A 24,997-nucleotide genomic window follows, 5' to 3' on the forward strand; every position below is an offset into this window, starting at 1 on the left:
GTTAGAAGGAGGCATTCTAAGCTATTTTATTTACTTACACCCGGATTGTTTTCCTCATTGGGAACACTGATTAAAGGATCGTCAAGTCAAAGACTATTCCCGATTTGCAATCTAATGATGTTGTTGTTGGTTATAAAGGATTGTGAACAGTCTTTAGAAGAACAAGGGCAGACAGTTCCCCGGCTGACCTCTGAACTCTCTCACAATCCATCAACCCAAAGAGCTACTTGAACTTGAGGGTTTTAATTCTCAGGGTTGGGGGAGGAATCCTGCAGGATAATCGTGGATCCTTTTTGACATAGTCAATGAATTCACTGCCGAGGCTTTGCCCGTGATTTACTTTGCTTTGATATAACTCCTTGCCTCATGCAAGGAAAGACAGAAACCTGAATATTTCAAATGCCCGCTGGGGTTTTCATCAAGGCGCTGAGGGATGCTAGACGAGTGTGGGCCTGCCTTCATCCTTCTCAAAGAGAGGCAGCCTGTAGAAATGTCTTTTATTTAAATAGCGCACCATATTTTAGGTACAGTTTTCATTCATCACTTCAATCCTGAGAGCGGGTTTTGTATGTTGAGCATTTGTGCCTATACTGCTCTGCTTTCAAACCACGTTGCTACAGAGCCTATATGACAGCGTTTAACTAAACAGTGTTTCAGCCTTATTAAACAAGACAGGGGTGTGGTGGTCAGGAGTAGGTGAGGCTTTCTGTTGACACTGCAGGTGTCACGTGCAGCTTGGTGTAACAGGGTTTAAATTCCAAACCAAGTCCGTGCCAGATCATAAGAAAGAAAGCTATCGCAAAATTACCTTTGTATTGGACAATGTTCAATCAGGCTGAAAGCGCCGCTTGTAGGGCCGGATAACGATGTTGTGAGCTGCAAAGGAAATGCACTGCTTTGAGCACCGTGAGCCTGACAGAAAGCTCAGTGTTGGCAGAAACAATCATTGGCATTATTTTCTTCCCCTGTACAGACTGTATATACTGATTGGAGGTTGAGATACAGAGTTCAAAGAACAGACGGGGATCATGTGGGCATAGCTGATGTCTTTTCACGAACCTGGCTGCACCTGCACCATTTTTGATTTTATGCTAACATGTTTAAGTGAATTGTTTGTACTTTGCTATGGCTACACAGATGCTACTGAAGTTACCAGAGTTTAAAAAAAAGAAAAGGCTCACAACAGCAAGCTGATTTAATGAAATGGCTTCATTGAAGTCATTAATTATGTTGTGAGCATTTATAGAAGTACAACAATCAAGCTGATGCTGTGCCCAGACTTTCCCAAGAAAGGAAATGGGAATAGTGTCAGAGCTCCAGGCCAAGCAGGGCAGGAAGCTACCATTTTTTGCCAAAATCCGTTCTGAGCAGTGGCTGCCTTTTGTTTAGCCTGCTCTTTGTGTTCTGGTTTTTTAGCTCTTCCATGTTGCGTATGTCCTCATCAAGTTCGCTAATTCACCTCGTCCTGACCTGTGGGTACTGGAGCGCTCTGTGGACAATGGGAGAACCTTCACCCCCTGGCAGTATTTTGCACGTAAGTTCACATGTTATTGTATTTAGCAACACTGTGCCTTTTATTGTATGTATTGAAACACCTCATGCACACTGCCTCAATTCTAAAATATTGAAATATGATGACTTAATTCCATTATGGACTTGCTGATAAGATAATGAAAGATAAACTTGCTTACACATAACTAAGTCTCCAAGTGAAGCAAATTTGAAAACACACATTTATATACTTAAGCACATCTGTAGCTTTTAAATAAATGTTTGAAAAACACACACATACTTGGTCATCAGGTCCTGGCTGCAGGTTTTCTCTCTGGATTAAATAGCAGAAGATTGAAAATTGATTTCAAGGCGATAAAGTGCAAACAACAACAATTACTAAAGTCATAAAAACACACAGATGTGGAGGACTTTCATGCCTTTGCAATAAACTGCTTAGTTTGAAAATTTTGTAGCAGACAGCACAGTTGTAACTAATTAAGTTAACAGCCTACCAGTGCCAGTAATCCAGCTCATTCGCTACCAAAACCTCCAAACTTGCACAGACAAATGAAATGCAGTCATTAGTATCATTATTAATTACACGTGTGCCTTTCTTGCCATGACATGTCAAAATGTCTGCTGTGAAATGGGCCTTTTGTGAAGATGGATTTAAATATATTTACAGCTGTACTTTTTAAAAAAAAATCCTGGTAGTCTGATTTGACAGTTTAGAATAGAAAGTGTGTGTGTGTGTGTGTGTGTGTGTGTGTGAGACAAGGCACGGAAGATTTAAACTGACGACAGAACATTCTAACTTCAAATTAATTGAAGTTCTTAGAAAAATGTTAGTGTTGAAACTTGGTTTTGGGGTATATTTTATGTCGAGCGTGGCAGTGACATGCAGTAAATCTGAAACGTTATTACCTGAACTACGTACCTGACACATGCGTTAGATTTGCTGAGTTGGCACATCTGAGTTATGGTGAGGCAGCTGTGCACGGAAATTGCAAGGAGACACAGCTGGGACTGCTTCTTATCGTAGTTACTTGATCCAAGTTCATGTTCATTCATTATCTTTCGAGGGTTTAGCACTATTTGGTTAGGCTCGATTTTTTTTTGCCTTTGAATAGTTTATTTTCTGTTGCACAAACATTGCAACTGCATCTTCCTATAATTTATATCCCTAGTTGAATTTGTCAGTACCATGAGAAAAAGCATGCATATTAATAAAAGGGAATATTTTCAAATAAAAATCCAAATCCTTCTGGAGTTGATTAGCCAAGAATGTGATTTAGCCACACAAGCACTTTATTAGCGAGGTAATGCTGCATTATATTAACTAGTGAGTAGAAAAGAAGGTTGTGTTCCATGTGAAAATGTCACTGCCATTAGCTTCAAATGAGAGATAAAAAAAAATAAGGAGTAAGAATAAAAGTAGAAAGAATTAAGGGCTCTTTTCTTTTTCTTTATTTTTTTTGGCAGATTCAAAGCGTGAGTGTATTGAAAGCTTCGGCAAGCAGCCCAACGCTCGTATAGTAAATGACGACGACCAGCTCTGCACCACAGAATACTCAAGGATCGTCCCCCTGGAGAACGGAGAGGTAAACTATCAAGCAGTTAGAAAACAACACCAACTGAGAAGCCAACAACAACCATCGTGAAATAAACTTGTGCTGCTCAGATCGTGGTGTCTCTGGTGAACGGCCGACCGGGGTCCAAGAACTTCACCTACTCGCCGGTGCTGCAAGACTTTACAAGGGCGACCAACATCCGCCTGCACTTCCTCCGCACCAACACCCTGCTCGGCCACCTTATCTCCAAGGCCCAGAGAGATCCCACTGTCACACGCAGGGTGAGGCACATACTGTACAATCTCACACCAAGGTGTCATGCTGGCAGACTCTTGTTTCCCATTTGGGCGATCCAAATTTACTGCTGTGCACCACCTACCTGCCAGCTCCCTTTTTGCTGACACAAACACACTGGCCTGCTCGCACATTCATCTATGTCAACACCTAATGCCAGATCTGTCTGCCCAATCATCATGGTAATTCCTTTGATAGTGACTAGTTTGGACAGCTCCTACGTGCTGCAGCTGTGAGATATAAAGCAGAAGAAAACATTTTTAAAAACCTCAGTAATTTCGAACGGATGGCATTTCCTGTTAAAACTGTAAAGACATCGTTCTAGGAGTGTATCTTCAGGATTCATGTTTTTATTGTACACACAAAGAGTAATGCAGTCATGTCTACTGTTGATTTTTGTCCTATCTTATTTTATACATTGCACTGATTCACCTCATAAAGTTTGCCTTTGCTCATGAATCACAGTTTAAATTTGTACTTGTCAACGTGTGTGACTCACTTCTGCTTCCGAGCAGAGCCAGACATTTGTTCTGGTGGGGATGATGTCACTGAGTTGCTGATAACATCGCTGTTACTTTGAAATTGTCCCGGTGATATGGTTCTCTTTATTTGTTGGCAGTATTACTACAGTATTAAAGACATCAGCATCGGCGGACGCTGTGTTTGTCATGGGCATGCACAGGTGTGTGATGCGGGGCGTAACCGGGACAACCCAAACAGGTTGGTAACGCACACACGCCATCCTCAGCAATACTATGAATATTTAATGCTTTTTTAAAAAACTGTATTTTGCACTATTCATAAAGCACAAATCTCCAATCAACTCTTTTTTTTGTCCACGATCGGGTTCGAGTTTTTTAATATTTAATATCTTGCTGATGCTCGATACCATTTCCCTCGATTGTACGCACTTCAAATACTGTAGATTAGCTGCACCTGATCCGAGGAGGTAGTCATTCGGACTACAGGTATGTCGATAAGGTGAGAGCATTGTAGGGGTAAAGCTAGCAATGAGCCACCATGACAAAGACTTCTGTGGTGCGTAACGACGATGTGCTTGAGCCCAGCTCAAATCAACCAGGACAGTGGTCCTATATCCTGCCTTTGCGGTTCAGATCGTAGGTCCGTTGACTAGACAGCCATACCTTGGAACAGCCGCTCCCTGTGTTTAGTTTGCGTCATCATTTAATCAATTTTTCACTGTGAGCTGCAGATTATCAAGGCAGTGATTCACAATTTAAATCTCCAGCATCCTGCCACATCTTGTACGCTCCCTTTATGACACCTTTGTGACAGCGGACCTAAAACAAAGAATCAGGTTTTAGTCGATACCAATAAATTTAAAAAAATGCCTTGATCAACCCCAATCTTTGACCTTGGATCAGCACATCCCAACTTCAAAGTTTAGCTTTAACCACGGACTCCATTCCTTTTGTTTATTCATTAACAGAGTTTTACAGTGCTTTTGTACAATGGGCTCCACTTTGCACGACCAATTTAGTACAATGACTTAATGCTGAAAATGAAGGGGCAGAGATCACAGAAATGCTGCCAAATATCGTAAGTCGAAGTGAAGCACAGATACAATCAGGAACATTGAATTATTTCTGTTGACGGACACTTACCTCATATGTTTATACAGTGACATCACTGTTATAGAAAGCAGTGAATTCCTTTGGTTTTTCCGATTGGGATGGTTTGTATAATGGAAAGATATGTGATAAAGTGCTGCTTTGATGCCCCGTAGACTTCTGTATTGTGAAAAGCTAGACAACAGAACAACATTCTCAGATGCCTCATTGTGTCTTTGCAGCTGTCTCGCTGCTCTCATCAGCGTTCTTTTCAGGGGTCGTAAGAAGCTGTTTTCAGCTAAACAAAGCTCATATTTATGACAGCATCAAACAGCAGAAAGAATACGGAAAGACGAAGCAGGACAGATTTTATTGTCGTCGATCATCTGAAACACGACTCCGTATGAATGTTGCTCTGTGCTTGTTGGATTTGTACATGGACGCATCTGTTTGCTAATGTGTTTGCCATAACAACTTCATGGTGATAATGTGTCAATGATGCACAGCTTGTACTGTTGCTTCAAAGCTGTCAGATAAACTTTGGGGATTTTGGGCGAATAAGAACCTTGGCACTGCTTAATCCAGGTGTCTCATCTCCTTTCTTTAGACTCCAGTGCCGGTGCCAACACAACACCTGTGGTGAGTCGTGTGACCGCTGCTGCCCAGGCTTTAGCCAGAAGCCGTGGCGCCCTGCAACTGTTGACAGCCCGAATGAGTGTCAACGTAAGTGTACATGTGCAATACTTCATTGGTTGTGTAAACAAAACCACATTCTGCTACTCCTCGTGCCGTTGGCTCCTTGAATTACGACCCCTGGAGAGGGCTGGAGTGTCCTCTTCCCTCTTGATATTTAAGCCCTGTTGCGGATGCCCTGATATGGTGTTGTAGTGAGCCTCAGTGAAGAGTTGAGAGGACATTCCTCATATGGTATGTGTAATGAACAGCGCGGTGCACAACTAGCTCTGGCGTAACTGCTTTTGGTCTTCTTGGCTAGCTGGTCATTCGGTTAGCCAGACGAACCTGAGGGAGTGAGAGCTTATCAGCGAGCCGTCCAGTCAGCCAGCAGGGCCTGTGTCAGCTGGGATCTAATTGCTTTGGAGTGTTGACAAATTTTCCCTTCATGAAATACGACCTTACAGCAGCCGCAAAGGCAGAAAGACGAAGAAGACTTGTAATCCAATCAGTGCACTCATGCAGTAGAAATGCACCCTAACCATTCATAAACATTAATGAGTCCTGGGGGTGGTACACAGGAAGAGGATGTACTGGCTTGTTTAGTTTGGATTTTATAGTTTCTTTTAATACTTAACAACCAGACTTATAACTCCTTTTTGAAGAGTGAGTGGCTTAAGGTGCTTAAATACAGGCCGGGGAGTCAGAGGTAATTTGCTGAGTGTATAGAATAAATCCGTGTGTGTCTGTCTCGGGGTTTTCCTCCTCAGCCTGCCAGTGTTTCTCCCATGCCTTTGACTGTTATTATGACCCAGAGGTGGAAAAAAGGGGAGCAAGTTTAGACACCTTCGGCAGGTATGACGGAGGAGGAGTGTGCATCAACTGCCAGGTATGAAATTCATATCAAGTCTAAACTGATTCTTGTGTGTGCATGTGTGTGTGGCTGTAGGTGTGGAGGGAGTATGAAAACAATAAAGAAAATTCCAAGTCGCACGTGTATATCTGGATAAAGTCCTCTATGGACCATTGCATATGGCACCATGTATGATGCAACCTGTGCAAACAAGCACTTCCATTCATACACTGTCCTTAAATTAACGCATGTAATCAATTCTGTCTTTTTTTTTTTCCAAAATAAATGTATATTGAGTGTTATGTTGACGTGGTGTGCTATGGAATATATTACAGAGAGTATCTGAGTGTTGCGTCCTTTCCAAATACGTTGATGTGGTACCAGGAACTAGAGATCCTAGTGTCCTGTGATCATGCACCGTTTTCTGTTGGGCACCTTTGTTCATCTAGTTCAGCCTGTGTGGGTCAAACTTTAGTTTTCTGTCGTTATTTAGCACAACACTGCTGGAGTGAACTGTGAAAAATGCCTTGAGGGCTTCTACAGACCGTTCGGAGTTCCTCCCGAGTCTCCCACCGGATGTATACGTAAGTCACTTTGTATTTTTTACCTTGTGGAACAATAAGATGCCCAATTTTTAACTCTAGACTATATTTTCTTTCTGTTTTTTTAAGAACCTTGCTTGGCAAGTATGTGGGTATTGGCTGACTTTTTGGGAACCAGTGGGAGGAAATATTGGCAAGATGTGTGCATGCTTGTTTGTGTCTAAAACTTAAAGAGCTTTTCTGTTTGGGTATCTTTTTCCATTATGCTGCGTTGTGGTTGTCTATGAATTGAATTTTCTGTTGTGATTCGTATGTATTCTGTTTTCTATTTACCCAACAAATCAGAGTGAAAATATTTGAGCCACGTGTTGAACATCTGAGCAAACACACTGATAGATGCTGCTGTGGTGACTAACGGGAAAGACAAATATGGATTGTCTTTTTTGTGAACTCTGCATCGGCATCAGATCAGTTTTTGCAGCTGCTTTAATCAATGCATTGAAAGCGTATTCCAAAGGCTCTTCAGGATAAAGCAGCAGATAGTTTAAAAACGAAATAATGTCTCACCATGTAGGTATTTGACCTACGGTGTGTAGGACTAACGAGCGAAGCCAAAACAGAGATTTATTCAAAGACGGCATTAGCATCTTGTTTTAGACAGACACGAATGGCACCGGTGCACAAGCACCACTGGCACCACCGCTCGTATTCAAGCTAAACTGGGCTCTGCCATTGTTTACATTACTTTAATGGTCCGTGGCTGGTCCTCGTGGTATAAATAGCCGCCAGTTGTGTTTGGACATTACAAAGCAGTGGAATTAAACTGGTTGCCCCGAGCGCTTTGAAAAGTAAACCATAAAATCCACAAACTCAATTAAGTCAGCTTAGCAGCGGAAGGTGTTCGGAGTCAGTAAATGTTCATCATTATCTGCCTTTAAGTTTTCTCATTTTGGGATGAAGGATGGGCTGAAAGCTTGCTATTGAGACTTTATGTTGTGTACAGAAAATATCCTTTTGCCTCAATCTGCAGTCACTTCTTTCCATGTAGTTGATGTGCACCTCTTAATATGGTCACTGTGTTTTTTATTTAAATGTACTTTTCTTTTTTAAAAAAAACATGTGACCCCCACTAGCCTGCAGCTGTGATGGAAGGACTACAGCCGGCTGTGAAATGGGGTCTGGAAGGTGCATCTGCAAGCCACAGTTTGCTGGAGACAACTGCAATCGCTGCGCTGACGGACACTATTACTACCCTGAGTGCATTCGTAAGTGCAGTTTTGCTTAAACATTTCACGTGCTGATATGAATTTGATTCATCAAGGATGGGAGAATAAATAAACGGCCAGCTGGGATACATGAACATGCTAAATATATAATTCTGCTGTACGGAGTCCCTCAGTCATATGGCATGAATCACATTAAGATTGAGTGAAAATAGCACCAAAAAAAGCTGCAGTTAGCCTTACTGGTGCTTTTTTTTTTTAAACTTTGACTGACAGGGAAAACTTCACTACGTGCTCAGTGTGTCAGTTTAAACGCAGTCAGGTGAAAGTAACCTGCCCTTTAATTTCTGGAATCAGTTTGCGTTCACCTCTTTTAGCCTTTTGTGCTTGTGTTTGTCAGTTTTCATCCTAAAGGGACTTTTTTTTTTGTGGAAATGCTTATTTGAAAGAAGTAATCCTTTAATGCTGCAGGGCTACACGTGGGAGGACATATGCGCATGCTTTAATGTTTCACATGCCATGCCTATATCTAAATAAATAGACACTGATATTAGACGCACAAAGAGAATTTCCCGCAATTATCTCATTTATCTGATCTGGATCCAGACTCAGGGGGTCTACGTAGGTATGGAGATAAGCCACCCAGTCAGCCATCTTTCATCTGTTTCAGTATTTTGTATTTATGTTTTATCCAGTGCTCTTTCTGCGTATTCGTCTTTGACAGCATTTATCTTCTGTCTTCCTGGAATTTCTATACATATCAAACATGTTTTTACAACAAACTCATGTTTTAATTTAAATTGACCTTTTTATTTAATTGTAAACTTGTCCAAGTGATGACAGAGACGCATCAAATCCATGAAAAGCTTTACATGTTCACCCTAATTCACCTTAATCATCTAATTCTGACTCGTGATATAATCACAAATTTTAATTGTACACACAAAACACAACAGATCTGTAGCCTGTAGACCTGCCTGAGGTGGACTGTGTCTATTGTTGTTAACTTATATTTCATTTTTGCATTATATTAGGGAAAGATTTACGACTCAAAGTTATTCAATTGAAGCTTCTTATCTCCAGTCAAACCAGACACTAAACAGGAGGCTGTCTGGGATTCAGCTTCTCTGCGATTTTGTGTCACTGTATGAAAAGTGTGCAACTTATTGTAAATGAACATTTAAAATGTGGCGTTTGCTGTGGAAAAAAAACAACTGCTGACGATTACAGGATGCTGGTAACTTGGCGTAACAGTAGCACATGTAGATGAAGTTAGTAAAGTACATCCACCATGTCTTTGCACAAAAGTATTTAATCACCTAAAGGTTTATGACACAAGCTAACTTTAGCCACCTTAGTCATGGTCACCGGCACACCAGGTGCAGCAAAGGCTAGAACCCGAAGGAGTTTAAAGGCTGTTTAATTGCCTCCTGAGAGTTAGATTAGAGGATTCATGTCACGTTTAAATCTGTATGATAGACAGGGGAGACAGTCGGTCAGAAGGCAGCCGTGAAACGCAATAATAAACAGAATATAAATATCTTTCATCCGTATAAAATCGAACTGTAAAAAAAGAGTTTTATAGTGGTAAAGGTGCCAAGAAAGCGAATCCAAGAAGTGACTTTCTCCCTTGTTTTCAGTCTTTACACTCAGCTCAGCAAGCAGCCACACGTTCAAGCCATTTACCATCCCAACATAGAAGCAGCATCTTGTTTATCTCTCTAAGGGTTTTTCTCAAAATTTCAAACTAAATGATGTGTATTTGTAATTTTTTTTTCATTAAGGTGACTTTAATTCTTGCACTAAAACCAATTCCCCCTCTGCAATAAATAAACCTTGAGGTTTTCCTTCTTTTGCGATCAGGGTATCCGGTGAACCCGACAACCACCAAATCCCCTGCAGGTCCTATTGTGGGTGAGTTCAGTAAACACAGTTTTGCAATGTGTCACTTCGCAGTTTAGCTTGACAGGCATTTTTTTTTTTTTAAACAGTCATTTGATAAGTTCTTGTAATCTCTTGTCCTTCTCCCCCCTCCTTCTCTGTGCAGGGCCCACTGCCTGCCCTCCAGGTTATTTTGGCTCACCCAGCTGTCAGCGTGAGTGTGATTAGACCTGATATGTCCTGTTTTCATGGCTCTGCTATGCTAACCGCTGTTAATGCTTCATCTCATTTGCTGTATCTACAAAAACTCTGTTGATACTGTGTCCTCTTGAAAAGCCTCTTTATAGGGCTGTTATTGGCCTTTTTGTCACTTGAGTCACATTTACTTGTAAGCAACCAGGCTGTTAAGGACCAAAGAGTAAGAGTCTGATTCGGTCTTTAAGGTTAACAAACCTTTGGTGGAGGTCGGATGAGTAACGATTTAATATATACAAAGGTTGGGCCTTGTTTTTAGACCTTGTGAAACCTGGCGTCTATCACGTTTGGGTTTATTGGGATGTGAAAATGCTGCTATAATGCACACAGAAAAGAGATAATGTTCGACACAACAGTGTGATGGTCTCAGAACCTCTTTTGCATCAGTGGGGATTTAAGTTCAACTGGTCTCTGTCCTCTCGTGATTACAATAGTCATTTGGGACTGTTCAGTGCGAACTAACCAGTCTAATATTAGGTACGGACTCTGTTCTACATTCCCTTTTCTGGTTTCCTTCATGCTGGGAAACCCATTATTAGTAATATGGCATTTCTATTAAAACGAAGACCTTAGCCCCCTAAATATTTCTCTAATCTGATTTGTTAGAGAATATAAACAAAAAATAACTTTCCGTTCACGCTGCTCCAGAGCTTGTCACTCGTCCAGTGAGAAGGATTTTCATCAGCTGCCTTTGAAAAGCTGATTTTAATGTTTGGGAACTGCTTAGAGGCAAAGAAAACTGTGGAAGTGTTTCTAGTGGATGTCCTGTCTGAGTGCCAAGTCTATTCACATACCAATACCAGGCGAGGCTTGGCAGGACGTGGGTACCGGCGTAGCTGTACCACTGTGAGTGCCACAATATGAGAATAGTTCAACTGACAAAAGTATTAGTCATTCTTTGTTGTTACGGCGGAGGAGAGAAAAGGCTCCGGCTCATTTATAAGCAGACCTAATAGTTCGTCAGGGTTCCTCATTTGAATTTTCTTTTAGTTAGGATTTAATTTGTTTGCTTTAATTGTTAAGATAAACACCTCCCAATGTGTTTGTGCACAGCGTGTATTTGCGACTACAGAGGGACGGCGTACGGGGTGTGCGACGCTTCGGGACGCTGCCTGTGCCGCCAGGATGTGGAGGGGGAGCGATGTGACCGCTGTCGGCCTGGATACCACTCCTTCCCGAACTGCCAGGGTGAGAGACAACCACCAAAGCACACGAGCATTCACCCCTCACAGACTGGAAACGACACAAACTCATGCTCAGATTCTGAGAAATGACTGCAAACTGTTGTTATGCAGACGTAAACAAAGGCAACAAACCAGAGAAGTAAGTACGTTTTCACATGCCAGCGTGACCAGTGGAGGTATTTTGAACTAATTGTGGACAATTACACAATAGGGGTTGGTGTGCATAGAATTGGAACAGTTTGTCCAGTAACACAAAGTTACACAAAAGCATCTGCATGAAGTCAGCTTGCAGTAGTTTCTAAAGTAAGTGCACTTTGAAAAGGAAAGGCTGTTTTTTTTTGGGTCCAATTTACGAGTCTGAGTTGAAGCATTGAGTCCTTCCTCTATGCAGACAAGTGAATGTAGTTTTAGCAATTACCTGAAGTAATCTTACAAAACCCTCACATTTAATTATTATTTTTTATTACTTGTTAAAGTTACAGTTTATTGAGAGTCACCTGGTGTACATGGTGTGACTTTTGATTTACATTTTGAGGAAACGTGCACTTTTATAGCAGTAAATAAACCACGATTACTTATTTCTTCCTTCAGCGTGTCGCTGTGAAGGCTCTGGTGTCGCTGACAATGTGTGCGGTCCAAACGGTCAGTGTATTTGCCTCCCCAACTACGGCGGACGCGAGTGTGATGAATGTGCACCAGGCTACTATGGATACCAAGACTGTGCTGGTGAGTGGGTTTGATCCCTCCGATGTCCACGAGCGTAACTATGATGGATAAGCTAGTTAGTGGAACGTGACCTCTGCTGACCTGGTGGAGAAAAAAAAATGTAGCTTCTGGCTTCGCTTGGATCTTCGGTGCCCTCTTCTCATGACTCCGCAGCAAACAAACTCATTCTCCCACAGCATTTTGTCATCTGCATAGATTTTCTTAATGCAATGTGCGTGACACAGTGTTTCTCAGAGACATGTGACAGATATATATATGTGCACTTTTTCCTTCTATGGAATCATATCCCCGAGAATAGACAACTGGGAATCACTGAAGGAGATCTGATTCTTAAAATAGACAAAGCTCATCTCAAGAGTACAGACAGGCATTTGTAAAACATTTAATTCTTTCTCTGATGCTCTTGTTTTTTGCGCTGTCATTACTAATGTTTTACTGTCTTCTTTTAATGTTTAATCTCATGTTTTGTGTATGTCATTGTTTTGTAAAGCACCATGTAACTCCAGTTTCGCTATAAGGCGCTGTAGAAAATGACATTTCTTCTTTTCATTTTGCCTTTTTCATACCATGAGTTCTAACCACTGCTTGTTTACTGTCTCCAGCTTGCCAGTGTTCACCAGAAGGCTCATACAGCACAACATGCAACCCAGTATCCGGCCAGTGCCTGTGTCTGCCAGGGGTCGTGGGCCAGCGGTGCGACCGGTGTGCATCTGGACTCAGGTTCCCTCAGTGTTCAGGTAGCCACATCGGACACCATCAAGCTGTCGTTTTCAGTTAAATCTAAAGCAGCAACATTTAATGTGATACTTCTTTTTGATTCAATAATATACTAAAATTAGTTAAAGATTTGATGTTATATTCTGTGCTGATGTAAAATATTTGACTATTTTTGTGCCATATGATCAACTTTTTGTTAATTGCATGTTCTTTTTGTGTTTCCAGCTACCGTCAGTGCGTGTAATACAGCCGGAACTGAAACCTCAGATCCTCAAACAGTAAGCCACTCTCGTCTGTTATATCCCCACGTAGATCACGTTTTTAATAGCCTTGATAACAAAAGTGGTTACAGTCTAAATCCAGCACTGGGTGTGGATTTACATTCACTGATAACGCTGCTGAACGTTATCCAGCTTTTACGAGGAAGTGTTTTTCCTGTGACACGCAAAGGTAATTAATAAAGGAAAAGAGACTTCCTTCCATTTTGAAGAAAACAAACAACAACACGGAGTCACGCTGAACTGTTTCAGCGTTTCTGAAAAGTCACTTTCTACCTTTTATTTTGGAACATAAACAACGTTTGAAGGAAGAAATAAAAAGCTGCCAATTTGCAGTCATCCAGAAAACTTGTACAATATGCAGGCACTTGCGACTGATTTGATCTGGTAAACAAATACAAGCGGGCTTCAGCAGAAGCTACCAGTCACAACAATTCGTAGATTCCTTATCTGTTGTTTCAGGGCTCCTGCCGCTGCCTTCCAAATGTGGAGGGAGCTCTTTGCGACAGGTGTAAACCTCTCTACTGGAATCTAGCTACAGGCAACCCTCGTGGCTGTATAGGTGAGTAAACGTGAATGAAACAGGAAAACTATTATTGCCTTAATTTGTTATGAAAGACGGGAAAAATTCTTCGCTGGCTTCCTGTGATAAAGTGCTCCAGTGTCATTTTTTTTCTTCTCCTAATTCTGTTCACTGACCCAATTCTTCTCCAGAATGTTAACTTGCAAGTAGAAAGCTGACAAGGTTCTGATATGGGTCTTGGCCTCCTTTACCCAGTGGATATGTCAACATACCCCTGTCAACAAGGCCGGATCTGCCTTCCTGTCCCTTAGGGGGGGAAATGAAGAATAACACATCACACAGGCAAATTCCTGTTAACTGTTCTCTGTGTGAGATTTCATACTGTGACCACACAGCAATGAGTGGCACATGCAAACTGGCACCTCTGGACTTCTGCTTTGTCCCGTTTCTAAACTTACGAAAACCTATCCCCGTCTAAATCAACGGAAAATCCTCAATATAGGAATAACAATTTGGATCCCATTATGAAGCCAGTGAAAGAACAATTATAGGCTTTGTCCAGCTGTCTGTCTTATGTTACAGTTCTGCTCTGTTGCAAGAATGTTATCACTGCTGCGCTGCCTGAAGACACAAGAACAGGGGAAAAGTGCTTTTAATATCCCAAGAATGCCTTTGGTTGACTGTGGCCGGACATTAAGGGATTTTTTCTTTTTTCTTTTTTTACCGTGTTGAACGCACGCTGTGGCTGAACAGCTCCTTTGGACCTTTGATGTGCAGATCGCTGAAGATTGGAGGGGTTTTTTGTGTTGTTATGATTCACTGTTAGAAAATCCTGTAATCAGAGTCTATTCACTGCACGTCCCCCTTTACATTTTCATAACCTTTTTCCTCTCTCTGATTATAGAGTGTCAGTGTGATCTGAAAGGGACCCTGAGTGGTGTTGGAGAATGTGAACAGGTGCATATTTTCCCCTCCACTCATTATGCACATCTCTAAACCAAACTGTGTTGTATTGATGTCAGCAGTTAGAGAGTTTTGACTGCACTGCTTAACCACACTTTTTTAAAACATTACTTTTCTCTTGACTTCCTGTTTGTCTAGAAAAGTGGACAGTGTCACTGTAAGCCTAATGCATGTGGAGATGCATGTGACACCTGCAAGGAAGGATACTTCTTGCTGCAGAAGAAGAATTATTTTGGTTGTCAAGGTAAAACAAACGTCCTCAACGACCTCACTTACATATATTATACTATTACAGCATACGTTAATGTGAAAAATAGCAAAAGGCATTGAGGTTGAACACACTTGTGGTCATACCTGAGCCAACACATCCATGACAAGCCTTCTAACCTGTTTTGTTTTTCAATCATTTGTGAGAAAGGCTCAGTACCTTTTTTTATAGGTTAGAGCTGCATGAGCTTAAACTTTAAAACTAGAGTTCAAGAGTGTAAATATAAGTGTGCATTCATTACATTCAACAACAAGCGACATTTCCCACACTAGCGCCCCAGTAATGAGATTAGTAGAAGAGGGAAGCAACCATTATGTGGACGACAGGAACTAGGAGTATGGCAGAGTTTTGGCAGAAACACACAGGAAGTGACTAGGAAGGAACTAGGAAGTTTCTGATGCTCCCAAAAAAGAGACTAGGCGCTCAAAGGAAGGATTTTTACCTGCATAATGGGGATACAAATATTCCACTCTGCAGGTTCAATCTTAACAATAACTTTTGGATCTTTTTTGTGTGGATGCTGCTACCATTGACAACTATTGTGATGGCTGAAAACTTAAGAATAAAATACACTGTGATGGAGGCTGTTGAAGATAAACATATATGTATACTTTGTACAGGATTTAATTACAATTATCAGTTAAAAAGTGTAATCAAACAGCTGGTAGACCAAGCCAAGAAGACAGTATCTTAACCCTTTCAACACTAAGTAAATGTGTATTCCTTATGCACTTCTACATTGAGTAACTTTGCTAGAAATTCATGATCAGATATGGTTTTGATTAATCACTCATAAATTCTTAAGTAGACTTCACATCATTACATATCTGGTATCAATCAGAAGTAGACAAGTTAAATATAAATGGAAGTTTACTCTTGTCATATACATACAGGTGAAATACTGGTGTGAAAAAGAAAAGGTAAACTTCATAATTACCAGAGATATATGCAATTAATTAGCATTTCTTATATACTGAGACTTCAGCCAAAGTCTTGTAATTAGTTAGTTTTGATTGCTTATAAACATTTCGGAAACAAAGTAATGAAAATCCCGTTTTCTGGTGATTTTGGGGGTTAAATAATGTTATTTTACTTCATTTGCATAATTGATTTCACGACTGAATCACTTGTTCACATACAGGGATTCCCACTGATAACCAATCAAAATGAATGTAACAGAAAGTCGCCATATACCAGACCCCGCTATACCAGGCTGCAGTGTTGAACAGCGGTGAAAGCCGCAGACCAGACCGGTATAGCGGTCTGCAGCATTGAACAGGAGTCGTAATGCCAGCCCAGAATAGCGGGCTATACTGTCGAAAGGGTTAACTAAAGCTGGGAATTTAGGATTTTCCATTCAAACTCAATTACAACAGTCACTGACAGTAGAACTGCTAAAGGTTGTCGCATACCCATGAGGATCAATTGATTTTCAAAGTACAAGGTTAATTTTTCATTCATCTGAAACACATGGCTGTATATTAAAATGCTAGTTGTATTTGTCTTTATGCCGCTCACAAAATACCAATATGACAATAAACTATACAACAATAAACTGTATTTATAGTTTTTATGTCACTCTCCCCTCACATAGGTTGTCAGTGTGACATCGGTGGTGCCATTGGCATGGGATGCAATGAGATGTCAGGACAGTGTCGGTGTAGGAAGAACGTAATTGGCCGTACATGCACTGAGTAAGTCATGGCTGGTTTAAATGTCATAAAGCATCAAGATTCATATGAATAAAAAAACATGCTTTCATATTTTTTTTCTCTTTCTCTCATTAGGCCAGCACCAAGCTACTACTTTCCCACTCTGCACCAGCTGAAGTTTGAGGTGGAGGATGGCACCACACCAAACGCCAGACCTGTTCGCTTTGGCTACAGCCCCCAAGAGTTCCCAGATTTCAGCTGGAAAGGTTACGCTGTGATGTCTCCTGCACAGGTTTGTCCATTTACATTCGTACCTTGATATACTGAATACAAGGATGTGATCGCTGAAGGTGATTTTTGTTGTGGACTATCTGCCAATTTCGTAACCTCAAAGTCTCCCTTTTCAGTCTACTCTGCTACCACTATGATTCTTTTGCTTTTGCCACCGCACAAATGATCCTCCTTTGAAGCACACTGCCTCCGGTTATTTCAGCGCTGATGTAGGACGGTGCACACGAGCTCTCTTAGAACTAACACTCTCTCTCTTCAGCCAGAGGTGATCCTAATGCTTACCCTTGGCTTTCCTGGACATTTCCATATTGTGTTGCGCTACTGCACCCCCCGACACAAGGGGAGAGCGCGAGTGAGAGCGCGGATCCTGGTGGTGGACGAAGCTGACTTTCAGCTTTCACTTTCTGACTGTAAGTGACGGTCCTGCTTTGCTTTGGCTGTGTTTTACCTCCTTCACCTTGCTTGCTGCCTGTTGATTAACCCGCTCTGTTTGCTTCGCCCCCACCTGGCACGATTCCTCGCCTTTCTCTTAACCTTCATCGTCGACTTAAACCTGTGCCATTGCAGTCAGCTGTATGTCACTGTCCTCCCTGCAGAGTGAAGTCAGAGTAACAGTGCATGTTGATCTGAAAGATGGGAGGCAGCACATATTCCGTGTGGTAATGCGGTTCATTAACCCCAGCAGCAGCAGTGTGACTGGTAGCATCGAGGCTACCAATAACAGAGGCACTGCAGGTAAGGCTGCCTCTGACACTGAATCATCTCTCACATTTCGCCATCAAACTGTCAAATCTAATCCATCATTAAAAGCAAACATCTCATTCATGAGCTGGTGCATGATGTGTCTTAGTGCTCATGATTTCCTTCAGTGAGTGTGTCACAGTGCAACCATCTGTGCTTGGTGCTCCGCAGGGTCAGATCAGAGTAAAGAAGTCATTTTCCCTCCGAGTCCCTCCCCATCCTTCCTCACTGTCCCGGGAGAGGGCTTCGCTGAGCCCTTTGAATTGACCCCTGGGAAATGGATCATTCACATAAAGGCAGAAGGGGTTCTTCTGGTGAGTTTATAGGAGGACACTGGAAGGAAGATTAAAAAAACAAGACTTCGACGGCTCTTGTGTAATTTCCGGTGCCATTAGTGATTTAAAAAGATAGTAAAAGTTGCAATAAATTGAAAAAATGACATGCACATTGTCACTCTTCTTCATCAGGACTATTTAGTGCTGCTGCCCCGGGATTACTATGAGGCGCCACTGCTGCAAGAAAAGATCACTGAGCCCTGCACATACTTACCCACCTCAAACCCGGACACCAAGTAAAGCATTTTTGAGGCCTTTTGTTGCTTTTAGTGTGCTCTGGTGGTAGCCTGTAATCCCTGACTTTGCCTCTTCATGTGTGTCTCAGCTGCCTCTTGTATAAGCACACAGCCCTGGACGGATTCAGCTCTGCACTGGGCTCACAGGGACGACTCACCAACCGGAGTGGGCGCAGGAAGAGGCAGGCTCGTGTGAGGCGTCCCACCCCAGATCACCCCGAAATGGCTGCTCTCAACGGAAGACAGGTTCAGTATTATAAGAAATATGAATAAATCACTGCTAAAGGACAAGCTTTTTTGCACACTGAGCTATAAAACAGACTGAGGTCATCGGGCACGGTTCCACCAGCTGTTCCAAAGTCCGAAATAAAACCATGTGACTGGACTTTTAGTTTCAGAAGTGATAGATTGGAGCTGTTTTCCCAGATTGCTGGAGATAAATCTTTAAATCAATCCTTGGACATGAATTTATACGGCGATGTTTTAACTTTTTGCCCCTTTTCATGGAGTTAAGTTTTATTGTCTTAATGTGTCTCCTTTAAAACATGTGTCCTGTGTCCTTTAGTCACAGCTGCAGCTCAGCTTGCGCGTGCCCCGTCCTGGCCCATATGCTTTTGTTCTGGAGTACGCCAGCGAGGTGGACAACGTCCAGAATGTCAACATCCTCATCAGCGGTCAGTCAGGGGGCCAGATCCCTGCCAGGGCCAACATTTACAGCTGTGCCCTCAGGTGAGACTTGCTGCTCCAGCTTTCACACGGCCTTTAACTCATGTGAAAATAATAATGCCCTAGAGCTAGAAAGTTGTCGAATACGTTTCTTTTTCCTCATGCAGCAATTTGTGCCGGAGTGTGGCAGTGGACAGCAGAAATCAAGTGGCAGTGCTGGAGCTTGCTCACAAGACTGAAGTGCTTCTGCAAACCTCCACGACATCATTCCTTCTGGTGAGGGAAATGTTTCCACAAAATATTTATAACTCCTCAATTTCTAGGCAACAGCATGAGATTGAATGCAAATTTGACTCTCTGTGTAGTATAAAGTGTATGCGGTGCCTGCGGAGGAGTTCTCCGTTGAGTATGTGGAGCCCAAGGTGCTGTGTGTCTCCACTCATGGCCGCTTCACTGAGGACAGGTAAGTCCTGCATAAACCGCATTGGATAGTGTCACACAGAGACTTGTATAACAACAATTACTTGCTAGATGCTTGACTAGCGGTTTGTGTTGCATAGTTGTTTTGGAAAACAGAGACACACATCTGTTTTCCAGGTGTAACTGCATGCATTGCTCCAGCTGGGCGAGGTCACTCACCTGAGGCTGAACTCAGGGTCGAGCCTCGTGTTTCTCCCTCTGTCATTCTAAATCTACTCTCACTCTACAACCTAATGACCAGGTTAAATGGTACACTTTTAGCAGCTGTCAGCGTGCAGCTCTGTCATTTACTTCGTAACTCAACCTGAACAATTCAGAAGACCGGAAAATACGTCAACAAATAAATGCTTGGAAATGACTTTGAAGAAAATGTCAATCTTTAAATTAAGCTAAGCTAACATAACTCAAAAACCTGAATGCAATGATGCAATTAAATTGTGTTTGACTGTGAGCCTTAAAATGTTAGCTATTGCAAATAAGTGGTTTAAGTTTGGTTTGTTGTGCTATTTTGTGACCCATTCTGTATTTTGCAAAACTCGGCTTTCATACTAACAGAATATTAAAGATCCTCTTAAAAGTACCACCTAAAAGTCTGAAAAGTGTAAATATTTGTCTAAAAGATGTTTCTAAATCTGGGTAAAGAAAGGTCGAAGAAAATTTCAATAAGAGGGTAAATGCAAGAATGATTTAAAATAAGTTTGATCAAATTTTAGAGTGAAATTGTCTTAGGAAGCAGGAGTATCTTGACCTAAAGAGGGAGCCTGTAAAACTTTTTCTTTTTACATTAGAAGTCTCTGATTGAAGATTTTTTTGCTTAAGTCAAAACATTTAAGGATTTTAAAAGTAGTTATTAAAACAAAACTGCTGTTGGGTCGCAATCTCTGCCTTGGTTTCCCTTTAAAGTCCCACTGTTCCATCACAGTAGACTCTGCAAACACCGCGAGAGCACTTTAAGTAAAAACACCTTGTTGCTGTTTCATGCTTCCAGTCGGTACTGTGTTCCGAGGCAGTTCGATAAGCCCGCCTCAGCCTGGATTCTGTACGCGGCCCGTGACGGACAGCTTCTGTCCACGCCGGCTGCTGCTCTCCAACAAGGACAGAATGAGGACTGGAGACGCCGACGACAGTCTGGCTTGTTCCCTGTCCGTGAACCTCAGACTGATGGGACTCTGCTTAAGTTCCCTCAGGTATCAGCGTGAAAACTACACTCTGCTCTGCCTTGTTGAATCATTTGAGCCTTTCTGAACTTGACCCTGCTGCTGGGTGCTCAGGACATTCAGTGTCTCCTTGTCTGGTTGACACTTCATCAACTTTTTTCCTCCCCTTGTTTTCCCAGACGGTGATCAGTTTCACTCCTAAGGTGCCCCTCCCGGGCAGGTATGTGGTCGTGATCCATTACCACCAGCCTGAGCATACATCTTTCCCTGTGGACGTGCGAGTAAACGCTGGCCGTGAATGGAAGGGTGAGTGTGTGGGAGGAAGTGGACTCATTGCTGTCTGATCAAATTTAATTAAAAAAGGTTATTGGCTCTCACTGGATGTGTATGTGTTTACTCTGGCAGTAACTGTGAAGTCCTTCTCAGTGAGGTTGTGATTCTTCCCTAAGATCAGATAAAGTCACTGGTCTCATGACAAGACAATCAAAGATGTGGACACACTGCCCTAAATGTCTTTAAATGGAGATGGATTGGGGTGCTCTCCTCCTGTCTCCTTTCTTTACTTAACCTTAGAACTGCTTTTTCTTGCAGGTTCGATAAATGCAACGTTCTGCCCTGCCGTCTCAGGCTGCAGGATGGTAGTCATAGCTGATGGGCGCATTGCCCTTGACTTTGACAACAATTCTTGGCAGCCGCCCGCCCTCTCTGTGACCGTGCCGCCTACGAAGACTCTAATCCTGGTCAGTGTGTGTTTTATTTGTACACTGCCTTAAATCAAATGAGAGAAAATTGGGAAAAAAATAGACAAATTAATGAGATATACTTCTATAAAGTGTGAAGGTTAGGGAAGTCTGTGTTTTGTACAAGAGTTGAGCAGGCCGACGTCCTCTCTCCTCAGCGTTGTGGCATATCCCCAACAACAACAATGAAGGGACTGTGTTCTACCTGGCAGTCCCTTACAGCTTTATAAAAGCTAAGCCTCCAGCCTGTGTGAGGTGGGGGGGTTGGAGGGCAGGATAGACTTTGCTTGTGTGTTGTTCAGCATGCCTTACTTTTACTTTTCCTTTTGCAGATAACATCAAACAGAAAAATATGCCAAAATCACTTAAAATCCTTATTTTTTTAATCACTCTGGGCATCATCAAAAGATAGCTGACTAACTTTTTTTTGTGAGATTGTGTGTTTTTATTATTTGATAGGTTTGTGTCTTTTGTGTAGGATTATATCTTGTTGGTTCCTGATAACATTTACACCCCAGAGCTCCTGAAAGCGAAGCCACTGGATAAATCTGCAGATTTCATCCAACAATGCAGAGGAGAGGGCTTCTATATTGAGTAGGTACCCACCACACAATACAAACCGGACAATGTCTAAGTGATAAAATTGTATTACATTATGTGATATGCAGTTTATTCGGTGTGAATAATATTTTCTTAGCAGTTTAATAATTCTGCAGTTAAAGCCGTCAGTGCAGCAGATGCTTTTGGAAATGGTGCCCTCTAGCTGTTATGATCCAACATAAAACCCACATCTGTATTTAAAAGATATCCTTTAATCTTTTTAGCCCCAGGACCTCTTCCCAGCTCTGCAGAGACTCAGCCCGCTCTCTTGTAGCGGCTTATAATGACGGCGCTCTGCCTTGCAACTGTGACAAGTCTGGCTCTACAGGGACCGTTTGTGATCCAGCTGGAGGACAGTGTCCCTGCAGGCAGCACGTCATCGGGCGGCAGTGCACAAAATGTGCCACAGGATACTATGGATTTCCCTACTGCAGACGTAAGTGAATATTTGACTTGTGTGAGCTTGTGAGAATACCCGACGGGATATTGCTTAAAAAAATACAGACACCAGCCACATAGTTCTTTACAAAACTTTTTCTTCTTAAATCAGAACTTGCTCCCCTCTAGCTTTGCCCCAAATCTCCTCTTCTTTCTGCAGCATGCGAATGCGGCCGGCGGCTGTGCGACGAAGTGACAGGACGCTGCATCTGCCCTCCTCAGACGGTCAGGCCGGCCTGCGACGTGTGTCAGAATCAGACTTTCAGCTACCACCCTTTGCTGGGCTGCGAGAACTGCGAATGCTCTCCGAACGGCATCAATGTGAACGCAGGGCTGCAGTGTGACCACGTTACTGGACAGTGCAGGTGGGTTGAAGCCAAAGAGTTTATCATTTAGTAGTCGCAGCTAATGGAACAGAACAGAGTTTTATTGCTGTTTGCACGGGTACATTTGTTATGCCCCGGTCTAGGGGAACCTTGAGCATAACATGAGTTTTTGCTCCACACCAGTCTTTCCACCTCAAAGAAGGCCAGCAATCAGACAAGTCAGGTATCAAAACGAGCAGTTTCTTTTATTTTTACAATGAAGAGGGGGAACATAGGCCAAAATAACAAACCAAAACCTATTCTACATTAACCCTGACTTCCCTATCGGAAAAGAAAAAGCAAATAAAAGACAATAATCTTACCTACCTACCTAATAACAAAAAAACAGGAGAAAAGGGTTCAAAAGAAAAAGGCCTCTCCCTCCTACTCTGCTCTCTAACTACAATTTTTACAAAGAGTCACTACAAGACTCGGAATCTGTTGCACACGATCCTGGAACAAACACGTTACTGCTGCATCCTCCTGCAGAACAGTTGCGATGGCATGCTGGCTTTCTCTGAGGTGGCGAGGCTGGAGGTGAGGAGAACGAGTGCAGCTGGCGGGCTGTTCAAATAGTGGATTGGCCCGCCCTCTGACCAATTGCGTGGCTGGAATCAGGTGCGGCAGCAGTTGAGACAGCCAATCCAGAATCACCACCTGCTCCTAATCCATTCACCCAAAAAAAATCACACGCACACACACTCACACTGAGGACAGAAACAGACAGCAAAAACACAAAAACACTATAGATGACCCACAGGGTCATAACAACATTACAGGACAGGCACTTTGGAATTCTTATGCGTATTCATGAGTCACCTTTAAACACTGGAAAAAATTAAAAATGAAATAAAGAAAGGTGAGAGTAATAAAAAGAAACATACAAATATACATCATAAAAATAGTGTTAAAAATAGATACCCTGAGAGGTAATTGCACATATTTTTGCGATATGGAAGTTGTATTGCACTTGCTGGCTTGTAATATTGCAGGTAATACACCTTTTACAGTGTACAGACTTTGTTGTTGTATATTATACAGTTATGAATGTAAGAAGATAAAAATTCATGTGTTTGTTTAAATATTTTAATCTGGACATATGACATCACTGACTAATTAAATTAATACATTAGTAATACATTTTTTATGCTAAGTTAATTTACTATAGACTGCCAAACAGTGGAGATGTCACTCTATGATTAATGGTGCGCAAATTCATTAATGCTAATTAATATAATCTCTTAATTCTTCCTAATTGCATGCTTATTTAATTTCTCTATTGAACAGCTGTGCAAGTAATGGCTGTCCCTTGCCAATACCAATCTTTCATGCGCTAATTCTCCAATGAGGAAAAACGTGGAACGTGATGCCTGCATGTTTAAATGGTGATGATAAAACATGACACCAAACCGCCAGATGTTACCAACGAGGGTTTAGTTCACAGAACAACCCAGAAGTGCAAAAGTGCAAAAGTTTTAGGCGAGTCAGTTCAGATTTAGTTTAGATTCAGATTCAGTTTAAATTCGCATTAATCAGGATACACCATCATGGAGGCATTTGGTCAACCCAAAAAACAAAAAGAGGCCAAACATACAGCAACAAGAGTCTAACAGATGACACGACCTCCACTTAGCCTTGTTTAGCATCGGTCTCAGCGTCATCTGAGAGCTGTACTACAAAGTAAGTGTGACATAGCCAGGCTTTGTTTACATTAGCTGGCTCGACAAAACCCAAAACCATCAGATGTAATGACTTTTACGACGGTGACGATCAACTTTATATGTCAACCCAGGTTTTGTTCTTAGGATCTGTGCACATTCGCTTAAAAGAGGTTCATTGAATTAACCAAATAACAGGCTATTGCAAAGGGGAAATATAAAAAAATGTGTTAGTTGCTGCAAGTTAAGCAAGAGAGGAATGCTGTGAGAATATTTTTGTCTAATTTGATATGTATTTATTTTAACATTGAAATGCTGCTAATTCCTGAAGTGACAGCTTCGCATTGGAGCGCTTAAACTTTTCACGTCGCACATTTAAACATATTAAAAAAATGCATTTAGGTCTGACACTATGAATGTTACATGGAAATCACTTTAGTTTCTGACCAAATGAAAGTGAAATTTATGTTATTGATTGAATATTATTTATGGCAAATACCAATAGATGGCTTAGTTTTCTGATTTGTGTTCTGATATTTGCAGTACCAGCAGTGTGAAATGTGACTTGATAGCAAATCAGTTCCAAACGTAAATACTTATTTATGCATTTTCTGCATCATCAA

General features: G+C 41.8%; 1 protein-coding gene across 2 annotated transcripts in view; it reads left to right on the top strand.

Annotated features, from left to right (window-relative positions):
• LOC103364858 (laminin subunit alpha-3) overlaps nucleotides 1–24,997 on the top strand; it is a 57,073-nt gene that overhangs the window by 8,471 nt on the left and 23,605 nt on the right. For both annotated transcript variants that reach the window (XM_008292133.1, XM_008292132.1), the window contains exons 3-34: nucleotides 1,417–1,534; nucleotides 2,977–3,095; nucleotides 3,176–3,346; nucleotides 3,979–4,079; nucleotides 5,538–5,653; nucleotides 6,373–6,491; nucleotides 6,949–7,039; nucleotides 8,131–8,262; nucleotides 10,084–10,134; nucleotides 10,268–10,315; nucleotides 11,410–11,544; nucleotides 12,132–12,266; nucleotides 12,869–13,003; nucleotides 13,209–13,261; nucleotides 13,724–13,823; nucleotides 14,689–14,741; nucleotides 14,886–14,991; nucleotides 16,610–16,709; nucleotides 16,803–16,959; nucleotides 17,555–17,693; nucleotides 17,871–18,013; nucleotides 18,167–18,270; nucleotides 18,360–18,516; nucleotides 18,836–18,999; nucleotides 19,104–19,212; nucleotides 19,302–19,399; nucleotides 20,405–20,603; nucleotides 20,753–20,879; nucleotides 21,165–21,313; nucleotides 21,792–21,907; nucleotides 22,138–22,349; nucleotides 22,512–22,716. In XM_008292133.1, coding sequence (XP_008290355.1) covers nucleotides 1,417–1,534; nucleotides 2,977–3,095; nucleotides 3,176–3,346; nucleotides 3,979–4,079; nucleotides 5,538–5,653; nucleotides 6,373–6,491; nucleotides 6,949–7,039; nucleotides 8,131–8,262; nucleotides 10,084–10,134; nucleotides 10,268–10,315; nucleotides 11,410–11,544; nucleotides 12,132–12,266; nucleotides 12,869–13,003; nucleotides 13,209–13,261; nucleotides 13,724–13,823; nucleotides 14,689–14,741; nucleotides 14,886–14,991; nucleotides 16,610–16,709; nucleotides 16,803–16,959; nucleotides 17,555–17,693; nucleotides 17,871–18,013; nucleotides 18,167–18,270; nucleotides 18,360–18,516; nucleotides 18,836–18,999; nucleotides 19,104–19,212; nucleotides 19,302–19,399; nucleotides 20,405–20,603; nucleotides 20,753–20,879; nucleotides 21,165–21,313; nucleotides 21,792–21,907; nucleotides 22,138–22,349; nucleotides 22,512–22,716 — 3,962 coding nt within the window. The remainder of the gene's footprint in view (nucleotides 1–1,416; nucleotides 1,535–2,976; nucleotides 3,096–3,175; nucleotides 3,347–3,978; nucleotides 4,080–5,537; nucleotides 5,654–6,372; nucleotides 6,492–6,948; nucleotides 7,040–8,130; nucleotides 8,263–10,083; nucleotides 10,135–10,267; nucleotides 10,316–11,409; nucleotides 11,545–12,131; nucleotides 12,267–12,868; nucleotides 13,004–13,208; nucleotides 13,262–13,723; nucleotides 13,824–14,688; nucleotides 14,742–14,885; nucleotides 14,992–16,609; nucleotides 16,710–16,802; nucleotides 16,960–17,554; nucleotides 17,694–17,870; nucleotides 18,014–18,166; nucleotides 18,271–18,359; nucleotides 18,517–18,835; nucleotides 19,000–19,103; nucleotides 19,213–19,301; nucleotides 19,400–20,404; nucleotides 20,604–20,752; nucleotides 20,880–21,164; nucleotides 21,314–21,791; nucleotides 21,908–22,137; nucleotides 22,350–22,511; nucleotides 22,717–24,997) is intronic.

The sequence above is a fragment of the Stegastes partitus genome, unplaced genomic scaffold (genome assembly GCF_000690725.1).
Source record: "Stegastes partitus isolate 25-593 unplaced genomic scaffold, Stegastes_partitus-1.0.2 Scaffold787, whole genome shotgun sequence".
Taxonomy (NCBI): domain Eukaryota; kingdom Metazoa; phylum Chordata; class Actinopteri; family Pomacentridae; genus Stegastes; species Stegastes partitus.